This window comes from Plecotus auritus (genome assembly GCF_963455305.1).
Source record: "Plecotus auritus genome assembly, chromosome: 3".
In the NCBI taxonomy this organism is placed as follows: domain Eukaryota; kingdom Metazoa; phylum Chordata; class Mammalia; order Chiroptera; family Vespertilionidae; genus Plecotus; species Plecotus auritus.
In genome coordinates, this window is record NC_137772.1 from 201,388,282 (window position 1) to 201,415,699 (window position 27,418).

The window sequence follows — 27,418 nt, forward strand, 5'->3', positions numbered from 1 at the left end:
ACCAATCTTTGGCATGACCGGCAGGGTGATCAGGTAGCCTCCGCTGGCACCCGCCTTGGTCGGCCTAGTGCCACTCACTCACTGGCCCTGTCCCCCTGCCACTGCCACTGGTCACCTCCCTCTGCAGGGTGACTGGCGTGATGATCGGGGGGCCCCCGTTGGCAGCCATCTTGGCTGGCCTAAAGCCTATGGGCTGGGGGAAGCTCCTGCATTGAGTGTCCCCTGGTGGTCAGTGCGTGTCATAGCAACTGGTCATTACGCTGGTTGTTCTGCCATTTGGTAGATTTGCATATTAGGCTTTTATTATATAGGATGAGCCAAAAGCTAATGGTATTCCTAAGTTTGGGAGAGGAACTCAGATTGGGGCTAGATAAAATATTCATGATGATTACATGGGAAGAAAGGATTAGTTTTCTCTAACATAATGAAGAGGAATTGTGTCTGGTAAAATAAGGTAGCTTGATGGTAAAGAGCCATCAAAATGGCACCTGCCAAAGAGACTCAATGGAAGCTCTTGCATCTGAGACCTGATGGTGGTTAGGAACAATAGCTGAAGAAGATAACATTTATGAGACAATAGAACCAGTATCATCAATAATGAGGTATTAATATAATGCTGAGTTGGTGAATGTTCTTCAGACATATGATTGGACAGTAGGAAAGAAGAAGGAGGCAAGAATAGGTCTCTTAGGCCTGAAATTGTAACAACTATTCAGTTAAGTGAATGACATTTTGTTAAGGGAAAAATCAGTGGGAACCATGTCAAGATCTCAGAAGGTAGAGTGTTTTCACATATTCAGAAAGCGACATCTTGGGAACCCAACTTGAAAGCTATGTTTGATCAAATACAACAGATGTTTCAACAGTGAGGACCATAAAACTGATGATGAATTTGTCAGCTTAACCAGTTTATAAATATGTATGAAATAAAACTTTTCCTTGCTTATACATTTGGTCATAATATGTAGTAAGTAGATTCACACTTAATGAATCCCAAAATTTACTGTGTGTTAGGCACTGTATTGGGCACTCTCATGTTATTTTCTCATCTGATCCTCTTTACAACTATAGAAATTAAGAATTAGCACTTTTGCTTTCTAAAGAAAAATAAGGGTTAAGTAAATTAAATAACTTGCCTGAAAATCACACCGCTAAAAAGTGTTCAGATTTGAATTTAGTTTCTGCTTCCAAATCCAGTTCTTCTTCCATAGCCATAATATTCTTCTTCTTTTTTTGTACTTACTGCTCTGCTATCTTGTAAATCTTTCTTTTAAAACCATGTAAGTTTATAAAGCGCAAAATCTAAATTTTAGATTTTTACTTGGCGGTCATTATGAATTTGCTACGGGAAACAAGTTATCAATATCACAAAGAAGGTTGAGGCACCTGAGGATGAAACTCAGTGAGCAAAAGTTTGTATAAATGTCTGGAGGGCAGTGCCCCTTATCCCTATCAGACAGAAACCCATCACAGAATTTCTTCAGACCATTATTCTCAGGAATCAATAACATATATCTACCTCTGTGTGTGGTTAAAATGGGGGAGTGTTTGGTATGTGCTAATCCTAAGGGCTAAATTAATTTTTTTATTTGACCTTTAATCTTTTATGCTAACAAATAATTTTATGTAAGCTCATTCCACACAACAAATTTTAGTAAAATCTGTTAAATACTCTAAAACTAACCTTTTGACAACCGCTATGCCACTATTTTACAGAGAGTACACTTAATATTTTACCTTTTTATATTCAGATACATTAAGTTCTTTTGGAGGACAAACAGGTCAGTGTGAAATGCCTGGCAATTCAGAAGAAATGGAACTCTCACTTTGACGGGTAGAGCCAGTTTTCCCATCCTAATTCTGAAGAATATGGGAAATGATTTGAACAGACGCAGATCAGCATTACGTGCAACTTGAAAAAGTTGAAGACTGGGATGAATTTGGCCTCGTTCAGGGCATATTGATAAAGTACTTGAAATAGCAGAATAAGATGGGATAAATTTTATTTCTTGCAACTGGGTCTCTCTGAAGGATATCTTGGTCTGTATTTTAAAGCCCTTCCATGTTTCCTGTGCATCTGAAGACTTCTACTTTTGGCTTCCTCTGCCATCCCATAGCTTCTGTTTTATCATTGTTTCATAGTGCTTATGACATTGGTTTGCCATGGCTGCCAGTCAGTTTCACATTGTAGATGAAATACCTGCCCATTCATTCTTTCTTGTGGACAATGAATAATAGTTAAAATTTTAGAAACCAGGAGATACATTTAGAATAGCAAAAATTCAAACAAAATAGGCATTCAGATAAAATAAATAGCTCACTTTCTGCACTGTTTGATGTTGGCCTCATGCTGCAGGAACAACCTTCCTCAGGGCTGAGTAGATGTTGGTTTGGGTTCTGGGGGCCTCAGAGCACATGGATGCAGCTGTCTCATTACTGTGTGTTACATGGCTCTGCTCCTCATTATTTCCTGTACACATGCAGTCCACGTGCAATCTGAGGTACCTGACCAGCCTTATTTATTTATTTTATGTTGTCACACAATTGCCAGCATCTTCAGATTAATGCCCGTGAAAGGGATGTGGTTTTGTTAGCATCTATGACATAGCTTGCTAAAGCAAACAGGCTTTTCTCCAGGTAAACTGTAAATCATCAAGTAAATTATTTGATGTTATCTCCAAGTAAATTGTACCTACTTGCCGTGCCCAGTTCTGTGTTAACCAGGTATTGTAAACTGAATAAATAGTAATGGCTGGATAGACGGAAGGACAGAGAGAGGGCTGCTGTCAGTGTGTAATCTTGCCCTTTCGGGGATGTGCCTGAGAACATGGGATGGTGTGTACTGAGTTCTGGGGTATCAGTGTAGCCAGCTTGCCATCCATCTTTAGGACTGCTTGATAAAAAGCCACACTTGAATGAATATCACAATCAGCTAGTGGATGAGAGCTGAATGGGAAATAAGAGAAGGGCCTTGGCAGAGAGGGTCTTGTGTGAATGGCTTTGTGTTACTTGAAATGATCGGTCCAGCTGCCCTTTTGCTCCAACAGTCTCTGGCCAGGGATGAAGCCCGATTCTTTCCAAGGTGAAATCAATCTAAGAGGACATTTTCCTCATGAAAACTGGGAGCTGTAGAGTAATTTCCAATGATGATGCTATAAATCAAGAAAATAGTACATGCAACTCATGGTAGCCTTTTTATTTTTATTAGCTCTTTTAAAAATCCTATGTAATAAAAGCCCAGCGACCAAACAGTGGAATGACCAGAACAACCAGTCGACCAGTTGCTATGATGCACACTGACCACCAGGAGGCAGATGCTTAACACAGGAGCTGCCCCCTGGTGGTCAGTACACTACCACAGTGGGAGTGCCAATTGACTGACCAGGATGAGTGACTGCTCCCACTATGAACCCTGGGCCAACAGGCAGAAACCTGGGCTGTGATTGTCGCCTCCTCACCCCAGGCTCCTCCTCCTCATTCCAGCCACCTCCTCTGGACACCCTCAGGCCGCGCATCACTGCTGCTGCTGCCGGGCTTGCAGAGCTCACTCCAGAGGCTGGAAGACAGGTTCATGGCCACTGCAGGACTGAGGCCTGCCTACTCTGCCACCTCTCAGTGCTATTGTCCCTGGGCCTGGCCCCAACTGGGTCCCCTGGAGAGGCGAGTGCTCTGGCTCCATGGAAGATGCTGGACCAGGGAGCGGCTGCTTAGAGGGCAGGTCCACAGCCGCTCAGCTGACCAGGAGGAGCAGCGCTCCCATAGCAGGCCAATCCACTCAGGCCACACCCCCCCATCAGTGCATGAATCCTGTGCACCAGGCCTCTAGTATCCTATCTAATAAAAGAGTAATATGCAAATTGATCATCACACCAAGACACAAGATGGCCACCCCCATGTGGTCAAAGATGGCTGCCCCCATGTGGACACAAGATGGCCACCACAAGATGGCTGCCACAAGATGGCCTGCAGGGGAGGGCAGTTGTGGGAAGTTAGAGGTGACCAGGCCTGCAGGGGAGGGCAGTTGGGGGGGACCAGGCCAGCAGGGGAGGGCAATTGCAATTGGGGGGACCAGGCCTGCAGGGGAGGGCAGTTGGTAGCCAGCAGTCCTGAGTTGTGAGAGGGATGTCTGACCGCCCATTTAGGGATCGGGCCTAAATGGGCGGTCGGACATCCCTCAAGGGGTCCCAGATTGGAGAGGGTGTAGGCTGGGTTGAGGGACACCCCCCGCCCCCATGCACAAATTTCATGCACCGGGCCTCTAGTGTGTGTGTGTGTGTGTGTGTGTGTGTGTGTGTGTGTGTGTATATATATATATATATATGTATATGTGTATATATATATATATATATATATATATATATATATATATTGATTGATTTCAGAGAGGAAGGAAAGAGGGAGAGAGATAGAAACATCAATAATGAGAGGGAATCATTGCTTGACTGTCTCCTGCATGCTCCACACTGGGGATTGAGCCCGCAACCAGGAATTGAACCATGACCTCCTGGTTCATAGGTCGATACTCAGCCACTGAGCCACACCAACTGGGCTTTATTAGGCTCTTTTAATTGGTAGGAGCAAACACCAACTACGTTGTTTCAAACAAACAAACAAACAAACCACCAAACAAAAACAAAATACCAGGCAATTTATTATGAGATGTGTCTGGAGAGAGATGGAAAGCTGTGAGGAGGAACGAAGACCCTTCCGTGGTCCCCACGGCTGGCTACCTGCTGGTCTCAAGGATATCTTGGTCTGTATTTTATAGCCCTTCCATGTATCCTGTACATCTGAAGACTTCTACATTAGGCTTTGTCTGCCATCCCGTAGCTTCTGCTTTATCATTGTTTCACAGTGGTCATGACATTGGTTTGCCATGGCCTCCAGTCACTTGCACATTCTAGAAGAAAGATCTGCTCATCCTTTCATTGTTTTTGGTTCAGATTCCTGAGAGAGGTTTGATGAGCTGGGCTGTGTTTTCTAGGTGGCCCAGAGTTTAGGCACTAGCCAGTTTAAGGACGGCTGCTTTGTTAAGGTACCTACTTGTGGCTAACAGTACCTGTGCTGTGCAAAAAGGGGCTGAGCCTGTGGGCAGGGGAGGTTAATCTAAGAGGAAAATTTGGCATGGTGGATGTGATTATTCGACATATCAAAGAAGGAAGCTTAACTGATTCTGCCTTTAGAAATCATTCACTGAGCAAGATGGAAACGCTCTTCCAGAACATATTTAATAAATACAGCCAATTTGGTATCTGGAGATTTTTACTGTGGCCAAAGCAGGAGGATCTTGACATGTATTCATGAGGGAAATGAGGGACACATCTGGGAGTTATTCTACCTTACAGTAGAAAATAATTAAGAAGTTGAAAGAATTAAGGAGATGAACTTACTCTTTGTCACTGAAAATCTGAATTTTGTTTTCACACTATAATTTCTTTACTGATTAAGGTATTACATATGTGTCCTTATCCTCCCATTAACCCCCAACACCCCCACTCATGCCCTCACCCCCCTGTTGTCTGTTTCCATTGGTTAGGCTTACATGCATGCATACAAGTCCTTTGGTTGATCTCTCCCCCTTACCCCCACTCTCCCCTACCTTCCCTCTGAGTTTTGACAGTCTGATCTGGATCTGTTATTGTTCATCAGTTTATGTTGTTCATTATATTCCATAAATGAGTGAGATCCTGTGATATTTATCTTTCTCTTACTGGCTTATTTCACTTAGCATAGTGCTCTCCATCTACACAATGGAATACTATGCTGCGGTAAAAAAGAAGGAATTCTTACCATTTGCAACAGCATGGATGGAACTGGAGAGCATTATGCTAAGTGAAAATCTGAATATTAAAAATTTGCTGTAAAAAGGTGACTGATTTGATGGAGTTCCTTGGTAGGAGGTCTTTTATGGGCTCTGTCTACATAATTTGGATAATCTTTGCACCACTGTGGAACTCATAATTATGAATACAAGAAGATATATCCTTATAAGCCAAGACATTATTCCTTTTTTGTGTGTGTGAAGCATAACCTGCAAACTAAATTGCTGATTTCTAGTGACATTGTTAATAAGTTGTAATATATGTTATATATGTAACCAACATAGGCATCAACATACAGACACAAATACTGTGTCCCACTCCATTTACACCTGGAAGCACCTCTAGTTCAGACTGTGTCTAGTTTTCTTTGGCAAAATGTGAGAAACTGTGTTACTGTGTTAATACTCAGGGAGTCCTTTGCTACTATATGGTAATTTAATTTCATGGGGCCAAAAATATAAACAGATTTTAAACTATACCCTTGATTTTTCAGTAAGAAAATAAGAAAGGACATTATGTTTCTTCAATATACATGGCTGCAGTTTTGAGAACTGATAGTATTTAGGTAGTTATCTATGTATTTTTTTATTAAATAAATGGGGCATCGGCACTAATACATTGAACTGAATAAAATTTGGCATCAGGCTATTTTTGTGAGGTGCTTGGGTTTACATTGCATTCCCAGGTCATCTCTTTATAAGAGCACTAAAATAATTGATTGATCGCTTGACCAATTATTGAAAACCGTTGGAGGGCCAAAGGGAAAAGGCCAATGTAAAGAAATCAAATACATTGAGAGAAGGGAAAGACTAGGAATTGTCATTCCCCTAGCTTTTCTGAGGGAACACGAAAAAGAAATCTTAACAAAATCAATTTGCAATCACTTGAAAAGAAGAAGGTTTTTAACTGGGTAGTTTGACTTCATAAAGGACAGTCCTGTCCTACTAATCTAATCCTTTGAGATGAAAATGAAAGGCTGGGTATATCAAGGAGAAAGATTTATATATAATTTCATTTAGACTGTGGAATGCCTGAGATAGTGGGCATCAGCGGCTCATTGTCCACCTGAGGACAGATAGAAGACTGAGTTCAAGACCAGTATCACTTATATTTCTATCCACAGCCTGATACTTGGATTGAAATGCATGGGCACTTCATTCGCTCACTGCATAGAGCTGGTGAGAGAATCAGCAAAGAAAGAGAGAAATAGAAAGAAGCTTTTAAATATATAGCTGCCCAGCCATACTGCTCTTCGTTCTCATCATTTCTATGACACATATTCTAAACTTCATGTTATCATTTATCTTAGGAAAGTCATCAATTATTTTGTATAATTTGGTCTTATTTTTCAATTAGCTCACCCTAAGGATGGGGATGATGACTTATACTTTATCTCTACCTCCTATAGCACCTGATAGGCATTTAATAAATATTTGATTGATTAGTAAGCAATCAATAAGATCATAAAGAACTCATTGTATGACGTTCAATAGAAAAATACTGTATTGCAACAGTATGTACCAAGACCCCTACTAGTTAGCTGTGCCAGTGTGCTAATGGATGGATGCTTAAGGAGTGAAGCTTAAGGAACCCATGAAAATGATCTCTGTACTACTAGGCAGGGGTTCGACTTTTACTAGATGACTGTGGTTCACAATTAAAACAGGAGGAGTAGGATGGCGACCAGCAGGAAGGTAGGGAGGGAGAGAGTGTGAGAGAGTGAGGAACCCATAGAGGAGAGTGTAGATGTGTGTGGTGTGTGTGTGTATGAGCTAGGGACAGTTAGATTCTGCAGGTCCTCCAAGGGGCTGCCAAACCGGGCAGTCTTAGACAGCGGAGCCCTGCGCACAAAGCGGACACTTCTGGGTGGCCGGTGCGTGCACGGAGACCACGCCATCTTGAGAAACAGAGCTGCTTGAGACTAGGATCCTGGTCTCAGACACAAACCAGGACCCTGCAGCCACTGGGGACAGAGAACTGCGACCACAGCTTCAGATCAACAGACAACAAGAATTCAGACTTCTTGGCAGCAGATTTCTCTGAGTCAAAGAGCCTATCCCCCTCCCTGCAGGCTCTCGGATAGCGCCATAGTAACTGATAGACCCGCCCCTCGCTTGAGCCACAGCGCCCCTATGGGGAATTTGAGCTTTGTGGGCAGCAGCTCCCCTATGGGGAATTTGAGCTTGAGAGAGCGCTGCTACTGGAATTTGAGAGACTGGAATCTGCTCCCCGCAACGCAGCAATTGGGCGAACAAACCCGAAGCCCACGCAGGGTGGCAGTGCCACCTGACTTTGATTCTGGGCAAGTGCACACGGAAGTCAGTTTTCTGCAGCGCAGGCATGCCACAGAGCTATTGTGCAACCCAGTCCCCCATGGTGACCTGGACCCAGATTCTCCCAGCAAGAGGCAGCACTGAGCACCACCGACTTGACTCTGTTTCTTACCATGTGCACCTGGGATCCTTGACTCACAGCGCATTCACACTAAGAGCCAGTGACTCCAATTCTTGGTGCATGTGCACACGGGGACCCTGATTCTCAGAGAGAAGCTGCACGAGGCAACAGAGACTCTGATACTTGATTCTTGGTGCAGACACAGGGAAACTCTGACTCCTGGCACTCGCTAGGGGACTCATTTTCGGCACACGCCAACAGTGCGGTGCAGGTAGGGTCCCTGATTCTAGGTGCTCACATGAGACCACACTGAATGCTGGGAACAGTGACCCTGGGCAAGCCTGTTTCCCACCAACCCAAGGCAGCCACAGGTCCTAGTGTCGGAGCACTTCAGTGAAACTCAGGTGGTGCGAAGTTCCCACAGCACACAGCCCAGGTCCATGCAACTCGAAGTTTGAACCTTCTGGTGATAGTCAGAATGGGGAGACGACACAATCCCCAGAGGAAAGAAAATGAGGAGTTGCCAAGAAAGGAAATTAGTGAAATTGAAGCATGCAACATGACCGAAAAAGAGTTCAGAGTAATGGTCGTGGAATTTATACATCGGATGGATGAGAAAATCAACAACCTATGCAAGAATCAGGAAGAAATGAAAAGTGATATAGCTACAATCAAAAACACCATGGAAAGTTTCAACAGTAGACTAGAAGAAGCAGAGGACCGAATTAGTGAATTAGAAGATCAGGTACAGAAACAAGCCCAATCTGAACAGCAATTGGAGAAAAAAATTAAAAAGCAGGAGGAAAGCCTAAGGGAGCTTTGGGACAACATGAAACGAAGTAACATACGTTTAATAGGGCTGCCAGAAGGACAAGAAGAGCAGCAAGGATTAGAAAATCTATTTGAAGAAATAATGACAGAAAAATTCCCGGATATGGGGAAGAAAAAAAGTTACACAAGTACAGAGAGTCCCAAGCAGGATCAACCTCAAAAGACCCACACCAAGACACGTCATAATTTCAATGGCAAATATCATCGACAAAGAGAGAATCTTAAAGGTGGCAAGAGAGAGACAGAGTTACCTACAAAGGAACCCCCATCGGATTATCAAATGACTTCTCAATAGAAACACATCAAGCTAGAAGGGAATGGAAGGAGGTATACAAAGTGTTGCAAAGCAAAGGACTGAATCCAAGAATACTCTATCCAGCAAGACTATCAATCAAAATTGAAGGGGAAATCAGGAGCTTTGCAGACAAAAAAAAAAAAAAAAAAAAAAAAAAAAAAAGTCTAAGGGAGTTTATCACCACCAAACCAGCAATGCAAGAAATGCTAAAGGGAATACTGTAAAAAGAAGAAATAAACAGGTAAGAAGGAACACAGACACAAAAATAGATATGACTACAAACAAATACCTTTCAGTAATAACTTTAAACGTAAACGGACTAAATGCTCCAATCAAAAGACATCGAGTGGCTGAATGGATAAAGAAACACAACCCATATATATGCTGTCTACAAGAGACCCACCTCAGAACAAGAGACACACAGATTGAAAGTGAAGGGATGGAAAAATATCTTTCAGGCAAATGGAAATGAAAAAAAAGCTGGAGTAGCAATACTTATATCTGACAAAATAGACCTCAAAGTAAATGCCATAACAAGAGATAAGGAAGGTCACTTCATAGTACTAAAGGGATCGATACAACAAAAGGATATAACCCTGATAAACATATATGCACCCAACACAGGAGCACCCAAATATTTAACAAAACTCCTGGAAGATATCAAGGGAGAGATCGACAACAATACAATCATAGTAGGGGACTTTAATACACCACTGACATCACTGGATAAATCCTCTAGACAAAAAATCGGCAAAGACACAGCAATCCTAAATGACTCACTAGATCAGATGGACTTAACTGACATCTTCAGAACATTTCACCCCAAAGCCACGGAATATATGTTCTTCTCAAGTGCACATGAGCTTTTGCACAGCAAAAGAAACCATCAACAAAACAACAAGAAAGCCCACTGCGTGGGAGAACATATTTGCCAATGTCATCACCGATAAGGGTTTAATCTCCAACATTTACAGGGAACTCATACAACTTAACAAAAGGAAGATAAACAATCCAATAAAAAAATGGGCAACGGACCTAAATAGACACTTTTCGAAGGAGGACAGAAGGAAGGCTAAGAGACATATGAAAACATGCTCAAAGTCACTAATTATCTGAGAGATTGCAAATCAAAACAACAATGCAGTATCATCTCACACCCGTCATAATGGCTATCATCAACAAATCAACAAATGACAAGTGTTGGTGAGGATGCGGAGAAAAAGGAACTCTTTTGCACTGCTGGTGGGAATGCAGACTGGTGCAGCCACTGTGGAGAACAGTATGGAGTTTCCTCAAAAAACTAAAAATGGAACTCCCATTTGACCCAGTGATCCCACTTCTAGGAATATATCCCAAGAAACTAGAAACATGAATCAGAAAGGATATATGCACCCCTATGTTCATAGCAGCACAATTCACCATAGCTAAGATTTGGAAACAGCCTAAGTGCCCATCAGCAGATGAGTGGATTAAAAAACTGTGGTACATCTACACAATGGAATACTACACTGCTATAAAAAAGAAGGAGTTCTTACCATTTGCAACAGCATGGATGGAACTGGAGAGCATTATGCTAAGTGAAATAAGCCAGTCAGAGAAAGACAAATACCACATGATCTCACTCATTTGTGGAATATAATGAACAACATAAACTAATGAACAGGGACAGATCCAGAGGCAGAGAAGCATCGATCAGACTGCCAGAGCTCAGAGGGAAGGTAGGGGAGGGTGAGGGAAAGGAGGAGAGATCAACCAAAAGATTTGTATGCATGAATATAAGCCTAACCAATGGACATGAACAACAGGGGTTGAGGGCATGAGTGGGGAGAGGCAATTGGGGGGTTAATGGAGGGATGAGGACACATATGTAATACCTTAATCAATAAAGAAATAAAAAATAAATAAAACAGGAGGAGTAGATGGTTCAGATGGGAGCTGTGGCGGTGACCAAAGCAAGTTTGAGGGTGTGTGGTACAGTGGCTGATTGTGTACACTCTGAAGTCAGACCTAGCTAGATTCTCAAATCAGCAGTGACCTCGAATGAGTTGCTTAGCTTCTCTAAAGTTCACTTTCTCTATTGGTGAAATGGAGAGAGTAAGTAATAGGGTTTACTTCATAGGGATATGAGAATCAATTGACATAATGCATCTATAGCACCTAGCATACTGTAAGCAACGCAATATTGTAATACGAAGCATACTGAATGAGGAAAAAGGGGAGTTGTTTCACACAAGATTATGACAAACCATCAGTTTGGTTTATTTCCATAAAAGTTTTGAGGGCCTATTATGTGCCTTTCACGAAGGAAATCACGAGGGCCAAAGGGCTTAATCTGCAGCATAATGGAATCAAGATACACACAGGGAAGGGTTCCTGCAAGTCAGGATTGCTGGACCCATTGGCCTATGTATGTGAGGAAGTTGTGGAATTTTCCTTGAGGATTTGGAAAATAATCTAGTACCACCTCACGTTCTCCCAAACGAGTTTAATTGTGGTGCTATTATGAACTGGGTCGGTATCATCTCCAGACCCTCTGGTTACTGTCTGTTCTTTGAGATCTTGAGCTGTCATTACCTAACAGTTTAAACTGTGCCTATGAAAGATCAACAAATCGGCACTTTTCAATAGTAACCGGCTAACATCAAAATGTCATTGCTGAGCCATAAGGATGCCCCCATTTTGTTCAGTTAGCAGAGATCAGAATTCACAGCCAGCTAATGTGAGTCTGATAGCTTCAGCCGCGTTTTTACCACCAGTTCTAAACAGAATGAGACTGTGTCTAAGACTCATACTTGTCTGGGATGATTCATCTACAGGCAGAGGCCCCACTGCGAAGGATCCAGATTAGAGATTAATAAATGCTACATCTGATTGTAACATAGCTCTGTCCTCCAGAGAGTCTGCTGAAGGTGGGTGAAAGGATAAGCGCTGAGCTCCTTTGTGTTTGAAATGCCAATTGGCATTTTTTTTTAAAGAGCTCTTTTTTTTCTGCTTGCATGCTTCCACCAGAGGAAAAATATTGAAGTGAAATTCTGTGAACTGTAGAAATGTTGGAGACTACTGAATGTGGTTTAAAAACAAATACTTAAACTTCAAAATAAGAATGAATAAATGGGCTATCCCTTAACTTGTCATGTTCTTATTTGCAGGAAAGATCTTACCAACTTTGATATCTCCCTAGAGTGATGGCTGTTGCTCCTCCCTGCTTGGCCGCTTCCAGAGTCAAGCTGAGATATTGACAGCATTTCAGCTCCCCAAGCCCCAGTGGGGAGAATGGAAACACTGGTTGGGCTAAGGGTGGAGGCCAGTGAGGACATTCCAATGGGGTCTTTATCCGTGGAATGAGGACTATGGGAAAGGGGAGAGCAGAAGGAAGAAGCCCAAGCCTGGGCTGCAGGGCTGATGACAGCAGTGAGCACACGCTTTCCAGGAATGTTGGTGGGGTTGGTATTGCTAAGTCAGAGGAGACAGGCCGGGCCACAGAGAGAGTGCCTTGACAGTGTGACTGTGTTAGAAGCTTGGTCCCTGGTATTCTGTACCTTCTAAACCAGGGGTGGGGAACTTCCTGCCCGCAGGCCATATATGGCCTGAAAAATCATTTGGTCTGGCCTTTCCAAGGCATTAGGGATAAATTAAACAAATTTTTAACCAAATATGGCAGGCTACTTTTTAAGTTGATAATTTTGTATGGCCTGTGAATGATGTTATAAATCAGGGGTCCTCAAACTTTTTAAACAGGGGGCCAGTTCACTGTCCCTCAGACCGTTGGAGGGCCGGACTATAGTTTAAAAAAAAAAACCTATGAACAAATTCCTATGCACGGGCCCGGGACGAGTCGGCTGCTAAGCAGGACAGGCAGCGGCACACGGCAGGCCGGATAAATGTCCTCAGTGGGCGGCATGTGGCCCGCGGGCCGTAGTTTGAGGACCCCTGTTATAAATATTCAAGTGGTTCTTGGCAGAAAAAAGCTTCCTCACACCAGTTCTAAACCAACTATTCCTTCTTTGTATGGATAAAGAAATGAATATGCTATTTTCTAGGAATATGGTCAAAATTGTATGATAAAAATCATTTTAGTGTTCTCCCTGTGTCAGGCTAGGAGCTGGGTAGCAGTTCTAGTAGATTGTGTTTTACTCTCAATAATGAGACTTCACCCACTCATGACTCCAGAGCGTCAGGGAGAGAAAACAAAGGGTAAGCAATGGGAACTCTGAACTCTTGAAGATTCATTTTCAGTGCTAATAGCCAATAACCATAAATGAAAGATAGCAAAAGTACGAGTTTAATAATTCTGGAAAAGGGCATCAATTTTCAGTATAAAATGAACAAAGAAAATCTCAAACTTGGATGCAACCAGGCAAATACTGGAGGTATACTGATATCTAACAGTGAGCCTAGGGAGGGTCAGAAGGCTGGGGATCATTGGATGTAACCTGGCCATAAGGCTGCCTGCCACAGGGCGGGGGCTAGCAAGCTGCGAGAAACCAATTTTAAACCAGGTGACCCACTTGGCATGATTCAGATTGGTGGTGCATGCAGAGGTTTGATATACTAGTGGACAAAGCAACATAAACCTATTGGCACTAGTAACATGCTAATCACCTCATAGTTCAGGGCAGGAAAGGAGTGTCAGATCTCAGCTGGCACCTGCAGATGTAGGGAGCAGGGTCCAGCATCAAGGATATTCGCAGTTTGTCAGAGGCTGTGCGAAATAGTTACAAGTTCTGAGTAGGGTTCCTCATCCATCCAACAGAGATGGAATGGAACAGGACATGAGGAAGAACCTTAGTCCTTTGGATTGGGCACATGGCAAGGCTGTTGGGAAGGAAGGGTTCTGGGTGGCATGTTTGCACCAGGCAGGCTCACAGTGGGTATACCAAATACTGGGCTTAGATAAACACTAATATAGATATGGGCATTTTATAGGATAAAAAGAAAGCCAGCTTTGGATGTTGAAGAGTCCTGGCCAGTCATGGTTTAAAGATTGGAGGGCAGGCCAGTTCTAAGTCCTACAGTGGTGCGAGGCCAAGACAGGCAGGTGCTAACAAGCTGTTGAAGATGTGTGTTTTTCATCTGCCTGTGTGCAATTTTGTTTTCATTTCTGGAGCCCTTCAGAATGTGTTGCCTCTTTTAACCGAGGACCAAAATTGGTTTGGGAGATGTGAATACATTCAAAGCCGTGCTGATTGTAACAGCCACACTTCGCTTACTGTGAGGCAGTAGTGATCAGTTTTCCAATCCTGGGACTTAGGAAAACCGACCCCTGCATGTTTGGTGAGAAAAACCTTCTTAGAAAACTTCCTTTTGCCATTGAAGACAATGGCTTGTTAACCTGTGCCCCCAGAGCAGGATTGATCCAAATTGTAAAAATTCAGTGATGCTGTCTTTCTGTGTAGAGCAGGAATAGAAGGACAAAGAGATCTTTGTTTTCCGGAGACCCATGTGTATGAATCAGTATCTAGAAACAGGGCTTTTGTTATTTTTAGCAGCAAATGAGGTGCTAGCACTCATAGGTTGATCAAATATAAAGTGCATTTTCTACCCTTTCAGCTGGTACCTCCTCACTTCTCTATTCCCATCAGTATATGAACGTGATGTTCTGATCAAATACATATGAAAAGATGGGAAGGTTAATTTATTGGAGACAAATATAAACATCTCTACTTTGAAAAATGCTGCTAGTACATCAAATCCCATCACGAGCTTGTATTTAACCCTGTTCTTTGATAATTATCACCATTCTTCTGTAATCTCTACCCTCTCAGCCTAAGTTAAATGGGAAGATTTTTGATGGCATAAGCAGTTTTGGATTTTGTATTTCACACACAGCAAAAAAAAATAAAAACGTTTTGTTTTCCCTAGATGATATGGTTTAGTTTTATGATGGCTTTATTTTTATCCTAGAAAATGCCCAGATCTGTATTAGTGTTGAAGACACTCGACTTTGTAAACTTATCTAAATAAACTTGATCTGATGTTGATAATCCTATGGACTAATTCTGCTAGTTTCATTTTTACATTATTTTTCTTGATCCATTTCATTTTTTCCAACTGCATCTATTCACCTATCTTCTTCCCTTGTGTTTATTTAAAAATACATTTATTCAGTCACAGACTTGATCGTTGCTGAACTTGACAGCTTGCTGTTTTATAGAAAAGAACCTCTTAATGAAAATACAAGTCAATTCTTCTGAGAGTTGTTTTGATATGCATAATGGAGCGGGCCATTTAATTTAAAATGAAATGAAATAACCTTGTTAGGGTTTTGGCAGTCCCAATACCTTACAGAGGAGCACAAACTCATTCCAGAAGTTCTCTTGGTATTTTCTAGGCCCTTTGTTCCCTGACTTTAATTCTATAATTCACTTGGGTATCCTAGTGAGAGGGGATCTGCCTTTTTGTTCTTTCCCTCTTATTGCCCTATCTGTTGCTTATAAGCTTTCTTCTTGCTGTAAAATTGTCTCTGAGATCCAGAATAGGAAGAGCCTTGTAGGCATTCTCAAAGTGAATACCTTTAGATTGTTTCTCAGCTGTGGCTTAAAGTTGATGATTGAAGCACATCCAAAAGGGAGACTCAGTCAGCAAGGAAAATGGGGCAAATTCAAGGAGAAAGCAAATTTATCTTCTGAAAGAACAAATATGAAAAAGAATGCTGGATTCTGCTGGGAGTTGGTTAGTCATCTCAGAATGGCTCTTAAACTAGCCCAATCTGCTTGAATTTCTGTTCATGGGCTTTTGAAAACCCAGTGTGTTCTCCTTTGTATTCAAAGGTGTGTTTTTTTTAAGGGTCTGGCATTTAATAGGCAGGAAAGATCATGATTCTCCACCAGAAGCTTCCATTGAGTGTTTCAGTCATGATATTTCTGATTAATGACTAGGCTGGAGAACATCAGACATTTTTCTCTGTCTTGCAAAGCATTGCTTACAAAAGTCAGACACTATTCAAAACCAGCAGAAATAGCTAACACCAGCCTCAGTCCACCTGAAAAAGAGACAGTGTGGAGTCAGGATTTATAATAACCAAAAAGGACTCTCTTGGAATTAGGTGGGGAGGGAAAACCTTCCCTTATCTGGGGAGAGGAAAAAGATTTTGTCTCCCATATTCTGCTTCTACTCTGAGCTCAGTGTGAGAGAACTAAAGAAGAAGTACCCAGACTTCTCTGAGGGCAGCCAGGGTAACCCTGTCCTCTCACCCCATCATTTCCACACTTGTCTTCTGAATCTGGTGGTAGTGGAGAAAGTTTTCAGCAAAAGCCTAGCAGTTCTAGCCTTGCATCAGACACACAGATCCTCCTCTAACTGAAGTTAGAAGGAGAACACACGAATTTTCTTTACTCATGTACCAAGAGAAGAGTCTAGAAAGAAAACCAGATTTATTTCATCTAAATCTACATCAATGTCCTAGCAGGATCATAATCCCTCTGATGTTATAAAGTACTAACATTTGAATAATGTGAAACACTTTATGATACAGGAAAGATATAATCTCAATTGGATAACCAACAAAGATAAATCAGATTTGAGGATTATCTAGTTGCAACATCAATTACCACATTATTTAATTCAACAAATACCTGCTGAGAGCCCACTATGGGCCAGGCAGGCCTCATTCTAGGTGCTGAGATATAATAATGTACAAACAAATAATGATCCCTGCCCTCTTGGTGTTTAAGCTCTAGTTGGGAGAAGCAGTATGTTCATAATAAATATATCAAATAAGTACTTGTGTAGTCTGTTAGATAGTGATAACTACTATGGCAACAAGAAAAAGTGGACCAGGCTAAGGGCGTTAGTATTCCACTACAGGGTCAGAATTTGTCTTTGTTGAGAAGGTGAGGTTTTAGCAAAGACTTGAAACAGGTGCATGTGTTAGCCCTGGGGATTCCTGGATAGCTGGAGGAAGAGTGTTTCGGGGGAGGAAATTGCTAGAATAAAGGTTTGGAGCAGGAATGTGTGAGTATGTTCAAGGGAGTGCATGGAGCAAAGCAGGGGAGAGAGGGAGGATGTGGGCTCTGTGGGGAAATGGGGGTCCAAATGAAGGACCCTGGCTTTTCTTTTTAGTGAAGTGGGCAGCCATCAAGGCAGAGAATAGCATCTTATGACTTAAGTTTTAAAAGGATCATCCTGTTTCTTTGTTGACATAGACTGTAAGGGGCTGGGGTTGAGGCAGGGAGGACAGTTAGGAGGCTCCTGTAGTGGTTGGTTAAGGATGACGGTGGCTCAGACAAAGTTTGTGAAAAAAGGTTATATTCCAGATACATTCTGAAGGTCAGCAGTCAAGGTTGAGTGATTGGATAGAGGGTTCCAGAGAAAGAGAGGAGTTGGAACTGGAGGGATAGCATTGCCTTTAACTGCAATGGGAAAGGCCGAGTTCAGTTTTGGGAATATTGGAGATGTTTCTAAAGATATCTGAGTGGGCATGCAGAATAGGCAGTTTGATATAAAAGTCTGAAGTTTTGGAGAAAGTGTGGAAGTGTTTGGCATATAAATATGATTCAAATGAGGGGACTGGATGAGATATCTGAGGAGGTGAATGTGGATAGGAACAATTTGAGGGCCAAGGATTGACCCTGGGCACTCTAGCTTTAAAAGCTTAGAAGAAAGAGGAGGAACCAGCAAAGAATACAGAGGGACAGTGGCTAGTAAGGTAGGAGGAAAGTCAAGAAATGGGAAGCCCTGGAAACCAAGGGAAGAAAGCATATCTAGGTGCGAGTGACCCTTCAGCCATGTCAAATGCTGCTTATAGGTAAGGACTGCAGATGGGTGCCGGAGCTGGCAGCATCAGGGTAACCTTGCCTTTCACAAGAGGGGTTTTAGTGGAGCAGTGGGGTTGTAAGTGTGGTTGAAATTAGTGTAAGAGAGAATGGGAGAAGAGGAAGTGAGTACAAATGATGCTTTTAAGGGATTTGCTGCAAAGAAGAGTAGAGGAGTGGCCAGTACCATTTTCTGCCTCTGGCTGGCTTCAAGAAGGACCCCCTCACATTTTATACAAGTGCAGTTAATATATAACTATTCAGACATCTGCATTTTTATGAAGTAGATTTGTACCATCAGCATAGAACTTTGGAACCAGATGAAATTGTCAAGCTCATTTCAGTTAATCTCCCACCTAATAAAGGAATCTTCCTCATAATACTAATACAACACTTTTTATATACTATTTAGGGACCCAGAGATGATAAAGCATGATGCCTGCTCCCGAGAAACATATATTTTTAGTGGGAGGAAGCAGGCATATATGCTTCCTGTGTGATAAATGTTATGATAGAGGCACATACAAAATATTTTGAAAGCACAGGGGAAAGAAAACAAACTTGACTTGGAAAAGTTAGGCAAGACAATATGCATAAAAAACTGACATCTAAACTAGATATTAAAGATGAGCCTGACATTTTCCAGACAGAGTGCTGGGGGAAATCCCTTTCTCAGATGATAATCCAGCTTCTGTTTGATGCTTATAGCTACAGAGAGCTCACTACATTATGAGGCCAATTCCATTTTAAATAGCTATAGTAGTTTCAAATCCATTTCTTATATTGAGCCAAATAATGCTTTCTAATATTCCTACTCATTAGTCCCAGTGTCCTCCTCTGGAACTGATGGTCAAAGACTTATCTTTCAACCATATAGGTCATTTCTGTATTTGAAAATAGATATTATGTTCTCTTTTTAGTCATCTCTTTCCATGTTGAAAAAAAGGGAAATGAATAGTCTGAGGTTGTGTTCCCTGGGAAGGAGACTCTGGGACCGAGATGGGTGGACAGGTGGTTCATTAGGGAGTGCATTTGAGATCAGTGCTATGAAAGGGAAGGGAAAATGGGCAGGAGTGGGCAGAGGGAAGGTGGGGGTGCAGTGCAGTTTTAATTGGAGCTCAAGCCAACCCTATTGGGAGTTCTGAGGGTAGACTCATCCTTCAGAGCTGTCCAGAGTTAGAGCAAGGACCAGGTCTTTAATTCCATAACAACCAGTCATTGGGCCAGTTTACTCCAGCCTGAAGGCATGATTTTGGGCAAGATGGTTCTCTCTGCTGATGCAATCCCCAAAGTGGGCTGGTGGCTGAAACCTATTGCCAGGACATTCTTAGCAGCTGGAATCATTAGTCCTTTATTTCTGAAGTGGGTCTTTGAGGGATCTGGGTGATGCAGAAGAATAGAATGTACTGCTAATTCTTTTGGCAGTTATTTTCTGAGACAGATAATACAATGCAAAGGTACCTGTATTTTTGTTTCTTCTTATTAGAAATCAAACACCATGAACATCAAAGTGATGGGAGTTCAAGATAATGGTTCCAGAATGATGAGGTCTAATGTGCAATTGAACCTTTCCTGGGCCAATTGCTCACCTCAGTTATGATGGCAGGAACGCTTTAAAAATACTCTCCAGGCAAGTTGAAGAAGTACATTCATGTAAAAAATATGACTGGGACTCTTTTCTAGGAGGAGGAGACTACTCCAAGACTCCATGCACAACACCATTTTGTAATGATATTAGGAAATCAAATGTAAGTGGGGAAACATAGTGAGCTGCAAACTGAATTATATCCCTGTCCTTCATCCCAGAAGATGACACTTCCCGTGGCGATCACAGTGCATGCTGGGTGTCTGCAACGATGAGTGTGTGACCAGCAGTCCTTTCCACTCCCTGCATACATGAAGATTGCTCTTTGATTTGTGTCTGTGGCCATAATTTGCAAAGCTTGTCACTGATGGCAAGTTAATAGTTAGCCCAAAGCTTTGTTTAAAAAGGGCTGAACCATTCCCGATTATTGTACACCAGATTGCTATGTCAACTAAGTTAATAACAAGGGACCACATATTATACCAGGAAACATTTGCCCAAGCTATAACTCTGTCTCTTGATGTCTGTTTGGCTTCATTTATCTCCTCTTGATGCTACAGATAACATTGTCATAATAAAGAATTCTTATTTAATGAAGATTGTCAAGATAAAATGGTGGGACTGGACATTGATGGGAGCAGAAGATTCAGAAAAAGGATGATTGTAGAGGATGATAGAATTAGAAGTAAGGTGAGGATGTGGTAGGAGTGAGATGGACCCACATTATTTTTTCTCTTTTCTTACTTTCCCCGTACATTGGCTTTCTTCACATAACAGCTGGCAGTTTCTTTAGGAACTCATTTATAATTGTGAGAGAGTTTTAACAGAAGACTAAGAGAGGAGAGGGCCAGGTTGGTATATAATAGATTTGTTTTCTTTTCAATTCAATCTCATTACCATAGGCTCATTTACTATGGGCGTTTACTGTCAAGGCTAACTTTCCATGTGTATTTGAACCAGCAGTGGTTTCACTATAGATGGAACTATATGGGTGATGGGACATGTTCATTTATCATAGAATGGATAGACTTGTTTAGAATTGGGACCCCTTTCCTCGTAAGCCTGTACATTTTAAGGTATATTTGGAAGCCTTTGCCACTTTGTTATATCTACTGGGCTTGTGAAAATTCAAGTGATAATATGTCTCATCTGAGAATCACCCAAATTCCCTTGAGCTGGGAGAATAACAGGAAAAACAAATGGCTATTTATTTAAAGTGATAGCCATTCTGGGATGGTTGTTCTGTTAGTCTCCTTCCTGTCCTGTTGTGCATCTCTGTAAGCTCCCTGACAAGTCTTGGAATAATTAAGCATTATTGTTTTGGATTCCCAATATATCTTATAATTAAGGATAAGGTCAGCTTCACCAGAAGACCAATTCTTGTATTGCAGTAGGAAAAAATCAGGAGCAGGGGCTGGCCACAGTTTGGAATATGCATACATGAAATTATTATTTTATTCCAAATTATTCCCACTCCCCTATCTACCCAATCTTGGTGCCCACAATCTCTACATTTCTGAATTGTAGGGTCCAATGGCTCCTCTTTGACCACACAGTTAAGCCAGGGGCGGAAGCCATGAAAAGCATCATTTTACCCTTAGCAGAAAGAATCGCGCCCAATGACTAAGCATCTACTGTTTCATTCTGGATAGCCTGTGGGAAATGTGAAAAGTTCATGCCACACAAAGCATCCGTAGTGCTGGCAGAACAGAGGGGCTGGCAGCTTTCATTGCCAAACCAGGGTCTTTGGACACCAGGTGGATATTTCTTAACCTGCATTTTTCTTTCAATAGTGGGTGCTGCCAAAATTCTCAGCAATCTCTCAGCTGTACAACAATATGTTCCCAAACTAAGAAATAACTATATATATATATATATATATATATATATATATATATATATATATATATATATATTAAAAGCCTGGTCTCTTGTAATTGCACTTGGAAGCTCTAGTCTGGGAGGTAAAAAACTGCCACTTTGACAAAGACTGTTTTGTTATCCTGGGATTGTTATAAAATGGAAACAAAACATCAGATAGAAGAGATGTTAGGGGCACTGACCAAGAAAAGGGATGTCACCACTCAAGAGGAGGTCAGAGGAGAATGAACTGACAGAAGAGGACAGGGGTCTTCATTTTGTGGGTTCAGATTCTTCCAGCTGAATGGTAGATAAAATGCAAAGCTTGACATCTCAGGACAACAAGAGAAATACAGCTTTAGATGGGAGACATTTAAAATGGCTCCTTCCTCAAAAGGGAAGAAAGAAGATGCTCAGAATTGACAGAGGTGACACATAGGTCAGACCAAGACCTGCAGCATTATATACATAAGAGAAAGAATAATCTTCTGTATGTTGTTCTAAATAAAGCTTAATCACATAGGAGCTTGGATACAAGTCATTCTAACTTGAGTCTTAGATATACTGTTTGAACCTTCCTCTAACTTGCATATCTCATGATCAGAGTAGAAGATAGAGGTAAAACTAACTGTGCTATTGATTTAGCAGATATACCTTTATAGAAAATACTAGAGGCCTGGTGCATGAAATTTGTGCATGGAAGGGAGTGTCCCTCAGCCCAGCCTGCACCCTCTCCAATCTTGGATCCCTCTCTGGGATTGCTGGCTCCTAACTACTCACCTGCTTGCCTGCCTGATTGCCCCCTAACCACTCCCCTGCCAGCCTGATTGATACCTAACTGCTCCCCTGCCAGCCTGGTTGCCCCCAACAGTCCTCCCCTGCCAGCCTGGTCACCCCCAACTGCCCTGCCCTGTAGGCCTGGTCTCCCTCAAGTGCCTTTTCTATAGGCCTGGTTGCCCCCAATTGCCCTCCCCTGCCGGCCTGGTCCCCCCAACTTCCCTGCAGGCCTGGTTGCCCCCAACTGCCCTCCCTTCTGGCCCAATCGCCCCCAACTGCCCTCCCCTGCTGGCCATCTTGTGGTGGCCATCTTGTGATGACGTGGGGGCGGCCATCTTGTGATGACGTGAGGGCATCGTGCAAGGGCGCGAGGGCCACCTAGGCTTTTATTAGTATAGATGTTTTTACTAGAGACCTGGGGCATGAAATTCATGAATAGATAGGGTCCCTAAGCCTGGCCAGCGATCAGGGCCAATCGGGCCTTCTGGCTGCTGGCCAGGGCCTTTCTTTCCTGGCTGCCGGCTGCTGGCTGGGGCCTTCCTTCATTCCGTGCAGCCACCTGGTGGTCAACGCACATCATAGTGAGCGATAGAACTCCCGGTCTCCTGGTCAAACTCCTGCAGGCACACTTTGCATATTAGCCATATATGTGTGTATATATATATATATATATATATATATATATATATTGACCAAACCTTATACTATACGTGCTTCTCCCTAATACACATACTGAGGATGCCTATCCCAGCTTCATAGGTAGGCCTAAGTGGAGATAGATGGTCTTTTGGATCATTCACTCTAACTGAGGGATACACATCCACAACTGAGAGCACAAGAGGCTTGAAAAGTGGGAAGTGTGTGTGCATGAACATAAACCTGACCTGAGCTGACATGAGGCCATTTATAGACTTTAAAAAAAATCTTTATTGTTGAAAGTATTACATATGCCCCCCTTTTTTCTCCCATTGACCCCTTATAGCCCACCCCTGCCCCCCTTTTATAGTCTTTACTCCACTTCATATTTGATTTTAGGAAGCTGCCTTGGGCTCTGGCAGTAGCTCTAAAATATTTCAGACAAAGAGAGTATAGACCTATGTTGAATTTCTCTGGAGTTTAGGACATAGTTTTAGGAAGAAAGGTATTAAAAATGTTTACAATTTGAACATATCTAATTTAAAAAAGTAAAACAATGGACACAAACATTTCTGTCCAGTTTATTAAAATTTTCCTTTGCCATCTTTGGTTTGATTTCTCTCTCTCTCTCTCTCTCTTTTACATTTTTTACTATTCTAGGATGAATCCTCCATGTTCTTCCAGTTTGGCCCATCTATTGAACAGCAAGCTTCCGTGATGCTCAACATCATGGAGGAGTATGACTGGTACATCTTTTCTATCGTCACCACCTACTTCCCTGGCTACCAGGACTTTGTGAATAAGATTCGCAGCACCATTGAGAACAGCTTCGTGGGCTGGGAGCTAGAGGAAGTCCTCTTGCTGGACATGTCCCTGGATGATGGAGATTCGAAGATTCAGAACCAGCTCAAGAAACTTCAAAGCCCCATCATTCTTCTTTATTGTACTAAGGAAGAGGCCACCTACATCTTCGAAGTGGCTAATTCAGTAGGGCTGACTGGCTGCGGCTACACATGGATTGTGCCTAGTCTGGTGGCAGGGGATACAGACACAGTGCCCTCGGAGTTCCCCACTGGGCTCATCTCTGTGTCCTATGATGAATGGGACTACGGCCTCCCTGCCAGAGTGAGGGATGGAATTGCCATCATCACCACCGCTGCTTCTGACATGCTGTCTGAGCACAGCTTCATCCCGGAGCCCAAGAGCAGTTGTTACAACACCCATGAGAAGAGGATCTACCAGTCCAATATGTTGAATAGGTGAGTATGGCACAAGGAGCACACTGTCGGTGGAGGTCAGAGTTCAGCTTCCAAAGCTGGGGCTGGACATTCAGAAACAGTAGGAAGAACAGTTCAAGATATCAGTGTTGAAGGCTGGGCACTGGATGGCAGTTATTCATGGCGGTGTGAGTGTTTCAGATCCAGAGCTTACTGTGGCTGTGTTCTTGTTCTGAGAAATATAAAACTGCTCCCACTTATTGAACACATACTATGTGATAAGTATTACTCTAAGTGTATTGCATTTTTTACCTCATTTAATACTCAAAGCAACAACTCTAGGAAGCAGGTTTTAAAAATTGTTTTCGTTTTACAATATAAGAAAATAAGGCCTGTAGGTGTTAATTGTCCAAGCGAGAGTTTCATTTGGAGTTGAACCCTCTCTGGGCACCACATACTTGATCACTCTGAAAAACACCATAGGCATCGAGACAAGGGAGCACCAGCCCACTTACCCCTGGAGTGCTGTTGTACTGGGAGGAAATGGAGAATGGGTTAATGGGTGTGTAGGCCATGAAGAGGATGCTTCCCTTGGTTTTTCTCTCCTTTGCTTCTCCTCTCTGTACCTTTAAGAGTGAGGATGCTGCTATAAAGTTGTCTTTCATGGTGGCTCTTAGTCTGATTTATTCAGTAAGAAGATAAGGGTAGAGTTCTGCTCCCCTGACTTCACCTCATAACCCAGGCATAACCGCAACCTATCCTCAAAGGGTAATTATGTAACCATGCAGAAAACTCTATAGGATGCTTTTATGGTTTAGTTATTTGTATAAAACTGTCACATGTGCAATTATAAAAAATCAAACAACATAGAAGAGCACAAAGAAGAAAGTAAAAATGACCTTAAATCCAACTAATGAGAGATAATCATGGTTGAAAGATTTAGTGACCATCTTTCCAGACATCTCCCTGTGCATGGATACCTATATGGATATAAATCTATAATTTTATATAAATGGAAATGTATACATGTTGTTCAATAATCTGACTTTCTTTTACTCAACAATATGTTTTGGGCATCCATTGTAAATTTATCAACTATATCAGACACATAGCAAGGTATTCAGAAAAACTTAATACATGCTCAGGTACCCACCATTCAGCTTAAGAAGTAAAATATTAGAAAGTGTATCTGGGGAGGTTGACATACATTTAGTGGTGGTTGAATGTGTACCTACTTATCCTTGGAAGGGAGTTGGACTGTTGCCTCTCAGCTAAACTCCTAAATTTAGAGTTGAAACTAAAACTGGTATTAATGTGGCTGCATCTGTGATCCAGTCCTAATATTCTCTCACCTTGAACTTTGCTCTTCCTGCTTCCCTAGTTATCACTGCTTGTTCAGTAGTGACTGTCTTAGTTTTCTTCCTACCTCTGGTAATTCTGCCTCAGGCTCATTGGCAGCTCTTCTTCCTTTACACATCTCTTAAACACTAGTGCTTCTCAGGGCTCTGTCCTAAACCCTTTCTTTTCTTATCCATTGCCAAGGATACAATTAATGTCTATGAGTTTCCCCAAATCTCTGGCTGCAATCTTTCACTTGAGCCCCAAGTCTGTATCTCTAACTGTGACTAGATATGTTTCTTTAGAACACGCCATATCCGAAGCTGACCTGCTTTCTCCTCCTACTTCTTAGAGCCAAATCTGCACCACCTATAAAGGGGGCATCCTATTGCCCAGTTGCCTAAAATAAATATTTCCAGTGTCCTTGATTCTATATTCCTGACACCTAATAGCCAATCATGCCATTTTCTGTGGATTTCCTCTGGAGTGCTTTCACTTATTTTCATATTCATACCATACCCCAGCCCATCTCTTCTTACCTGCATTGCTGCAGGGCCTCTTAAATATCTTCTGGCTCCCTGTTCTGCCTCTTTTCAATCTACATTGCAGCCAGAGTGGTCTGAAATGAATATGTGATGTCATCCCTCTCCTGCTCACTACCTTTCAGTAGGTCTTTATTGCCCTTGCAATAAAGTCCCATCTCTGTAATGTGGTTTACAAAGTCATCTACAGCATGGGCCCTCCTGTCTTTCCAAAATGGTCCCATGCTACTCTGTGCCTTAAGCACTGCGTTCCCACAATACTGGCCTTACTTTAGTTCTTTGAGAATACCCTCTTCTCCCTCACTTCCAGTCAGTGTGCACTGTGTAAGCCCTTCCCACCAATACACAAATGCAGATGCTCCTTTACCTGTCTCAGATTCTCCATGCTTCAGGTTTTAGTCTTGGCATCGCTTCCCCTGGGAAGGCTTTCCTGAGCCCTGGACTAACATCAGCCTGTAATATGCCTTCACTGCATCTTGTGCTTTTCCAATAAAGCCACTCTTCAGAATGTTATCATTTCATGCTTTATTATCTCTCCTTCCCATAATTCTGGGAAAGCAGTGACCTTTCTGTCTTACTCATATCTATGACACCCACTCCTAGCATAGTGTGAGTCCCAAGGAAGACACTTGGAGTAAATGAGTGACATCCTCCAAGATGCTGAGCTGTCCTGTGCATACCCACCCTACAGGAGCTTTCTAGTTCTGCTTCTCTCTGCAAGATAATAGAGGTTTCCTTTAAAAACTCACTGTGTGGTCTTTTCTGTACATTCATGTTTTCTCCCATTGTTTTTAGTGTTAAATTTAAATCTGATTTAGATTATTTTACCAAATGTTTGTTCTTTAAAAAAATGCTAACAATGAAGGAATAAAACATTTGCTAAACAACACAAAGAAATCAAGTGGGCGTTACCTTAAAGTCCATAAATATGGTCCAGAAATGTCTGCTTTTATCTTAAATCTTCCTCTGTGTAAACAGGGATCTGTACATACTATTATTTCCCATTTGGCTTCTTTACAGTAGAATGTAAATGTGATTTCTCAAGCCTGGCCTCTAACCACTATATCTTTAAAACCATAGTTGGTTTGAAACTTTGTTACCATCTCTTCTAGCCACTGGGAAGGTAGCTCTCCTGGGTTCTCTATCTGTCTTCCTTAGAGGTTATTGTCAAGATAGCCACACATGCCCACCTCCATCTTCTCAAGTACAGCAGTCTACCCCTTGCAGGTTATTCATAAATTCCTTGAGTCCCAGTGTGGAGGAGAGAGAAAAGGTCCACCTTCACTCAATTTCCCAAGTATACTAAACCGTGTCTTCTGACTCCTGCCCTAGTTCCATGATTTCTCTAGAGGTCTGTATCTAACAGTG

At 42.2% G+C, this 27,418-nt stretch overlaps 1 protein-coding gene across 1 annotated transcript in view; it reads left to right on the forward strand.

Moving 5' to 3' along the window:
• GRIN2B (glutamate ionotropic receptor NMDA type subunit 2B) overlaps nucleotides 1-27,418 on the forward strand; it is a gene marked incomplete at both ends in the record, with an annotated part of 320,707 nt that overhangs the window by 102,224 nt on the left and 191,065 nt on the right. The window contains one exon of the mRNA XM_080661135.1: nucleotides 23,614-24,212. Within this exon, the coding sequence (XP_080517261.1) occupies nucleotides 23,614-24,212 (599 nt within the window). The remainder of the gene's footprint in view (nucleotides 1-23,613; nucleotides 24,213-27,418) is intronic.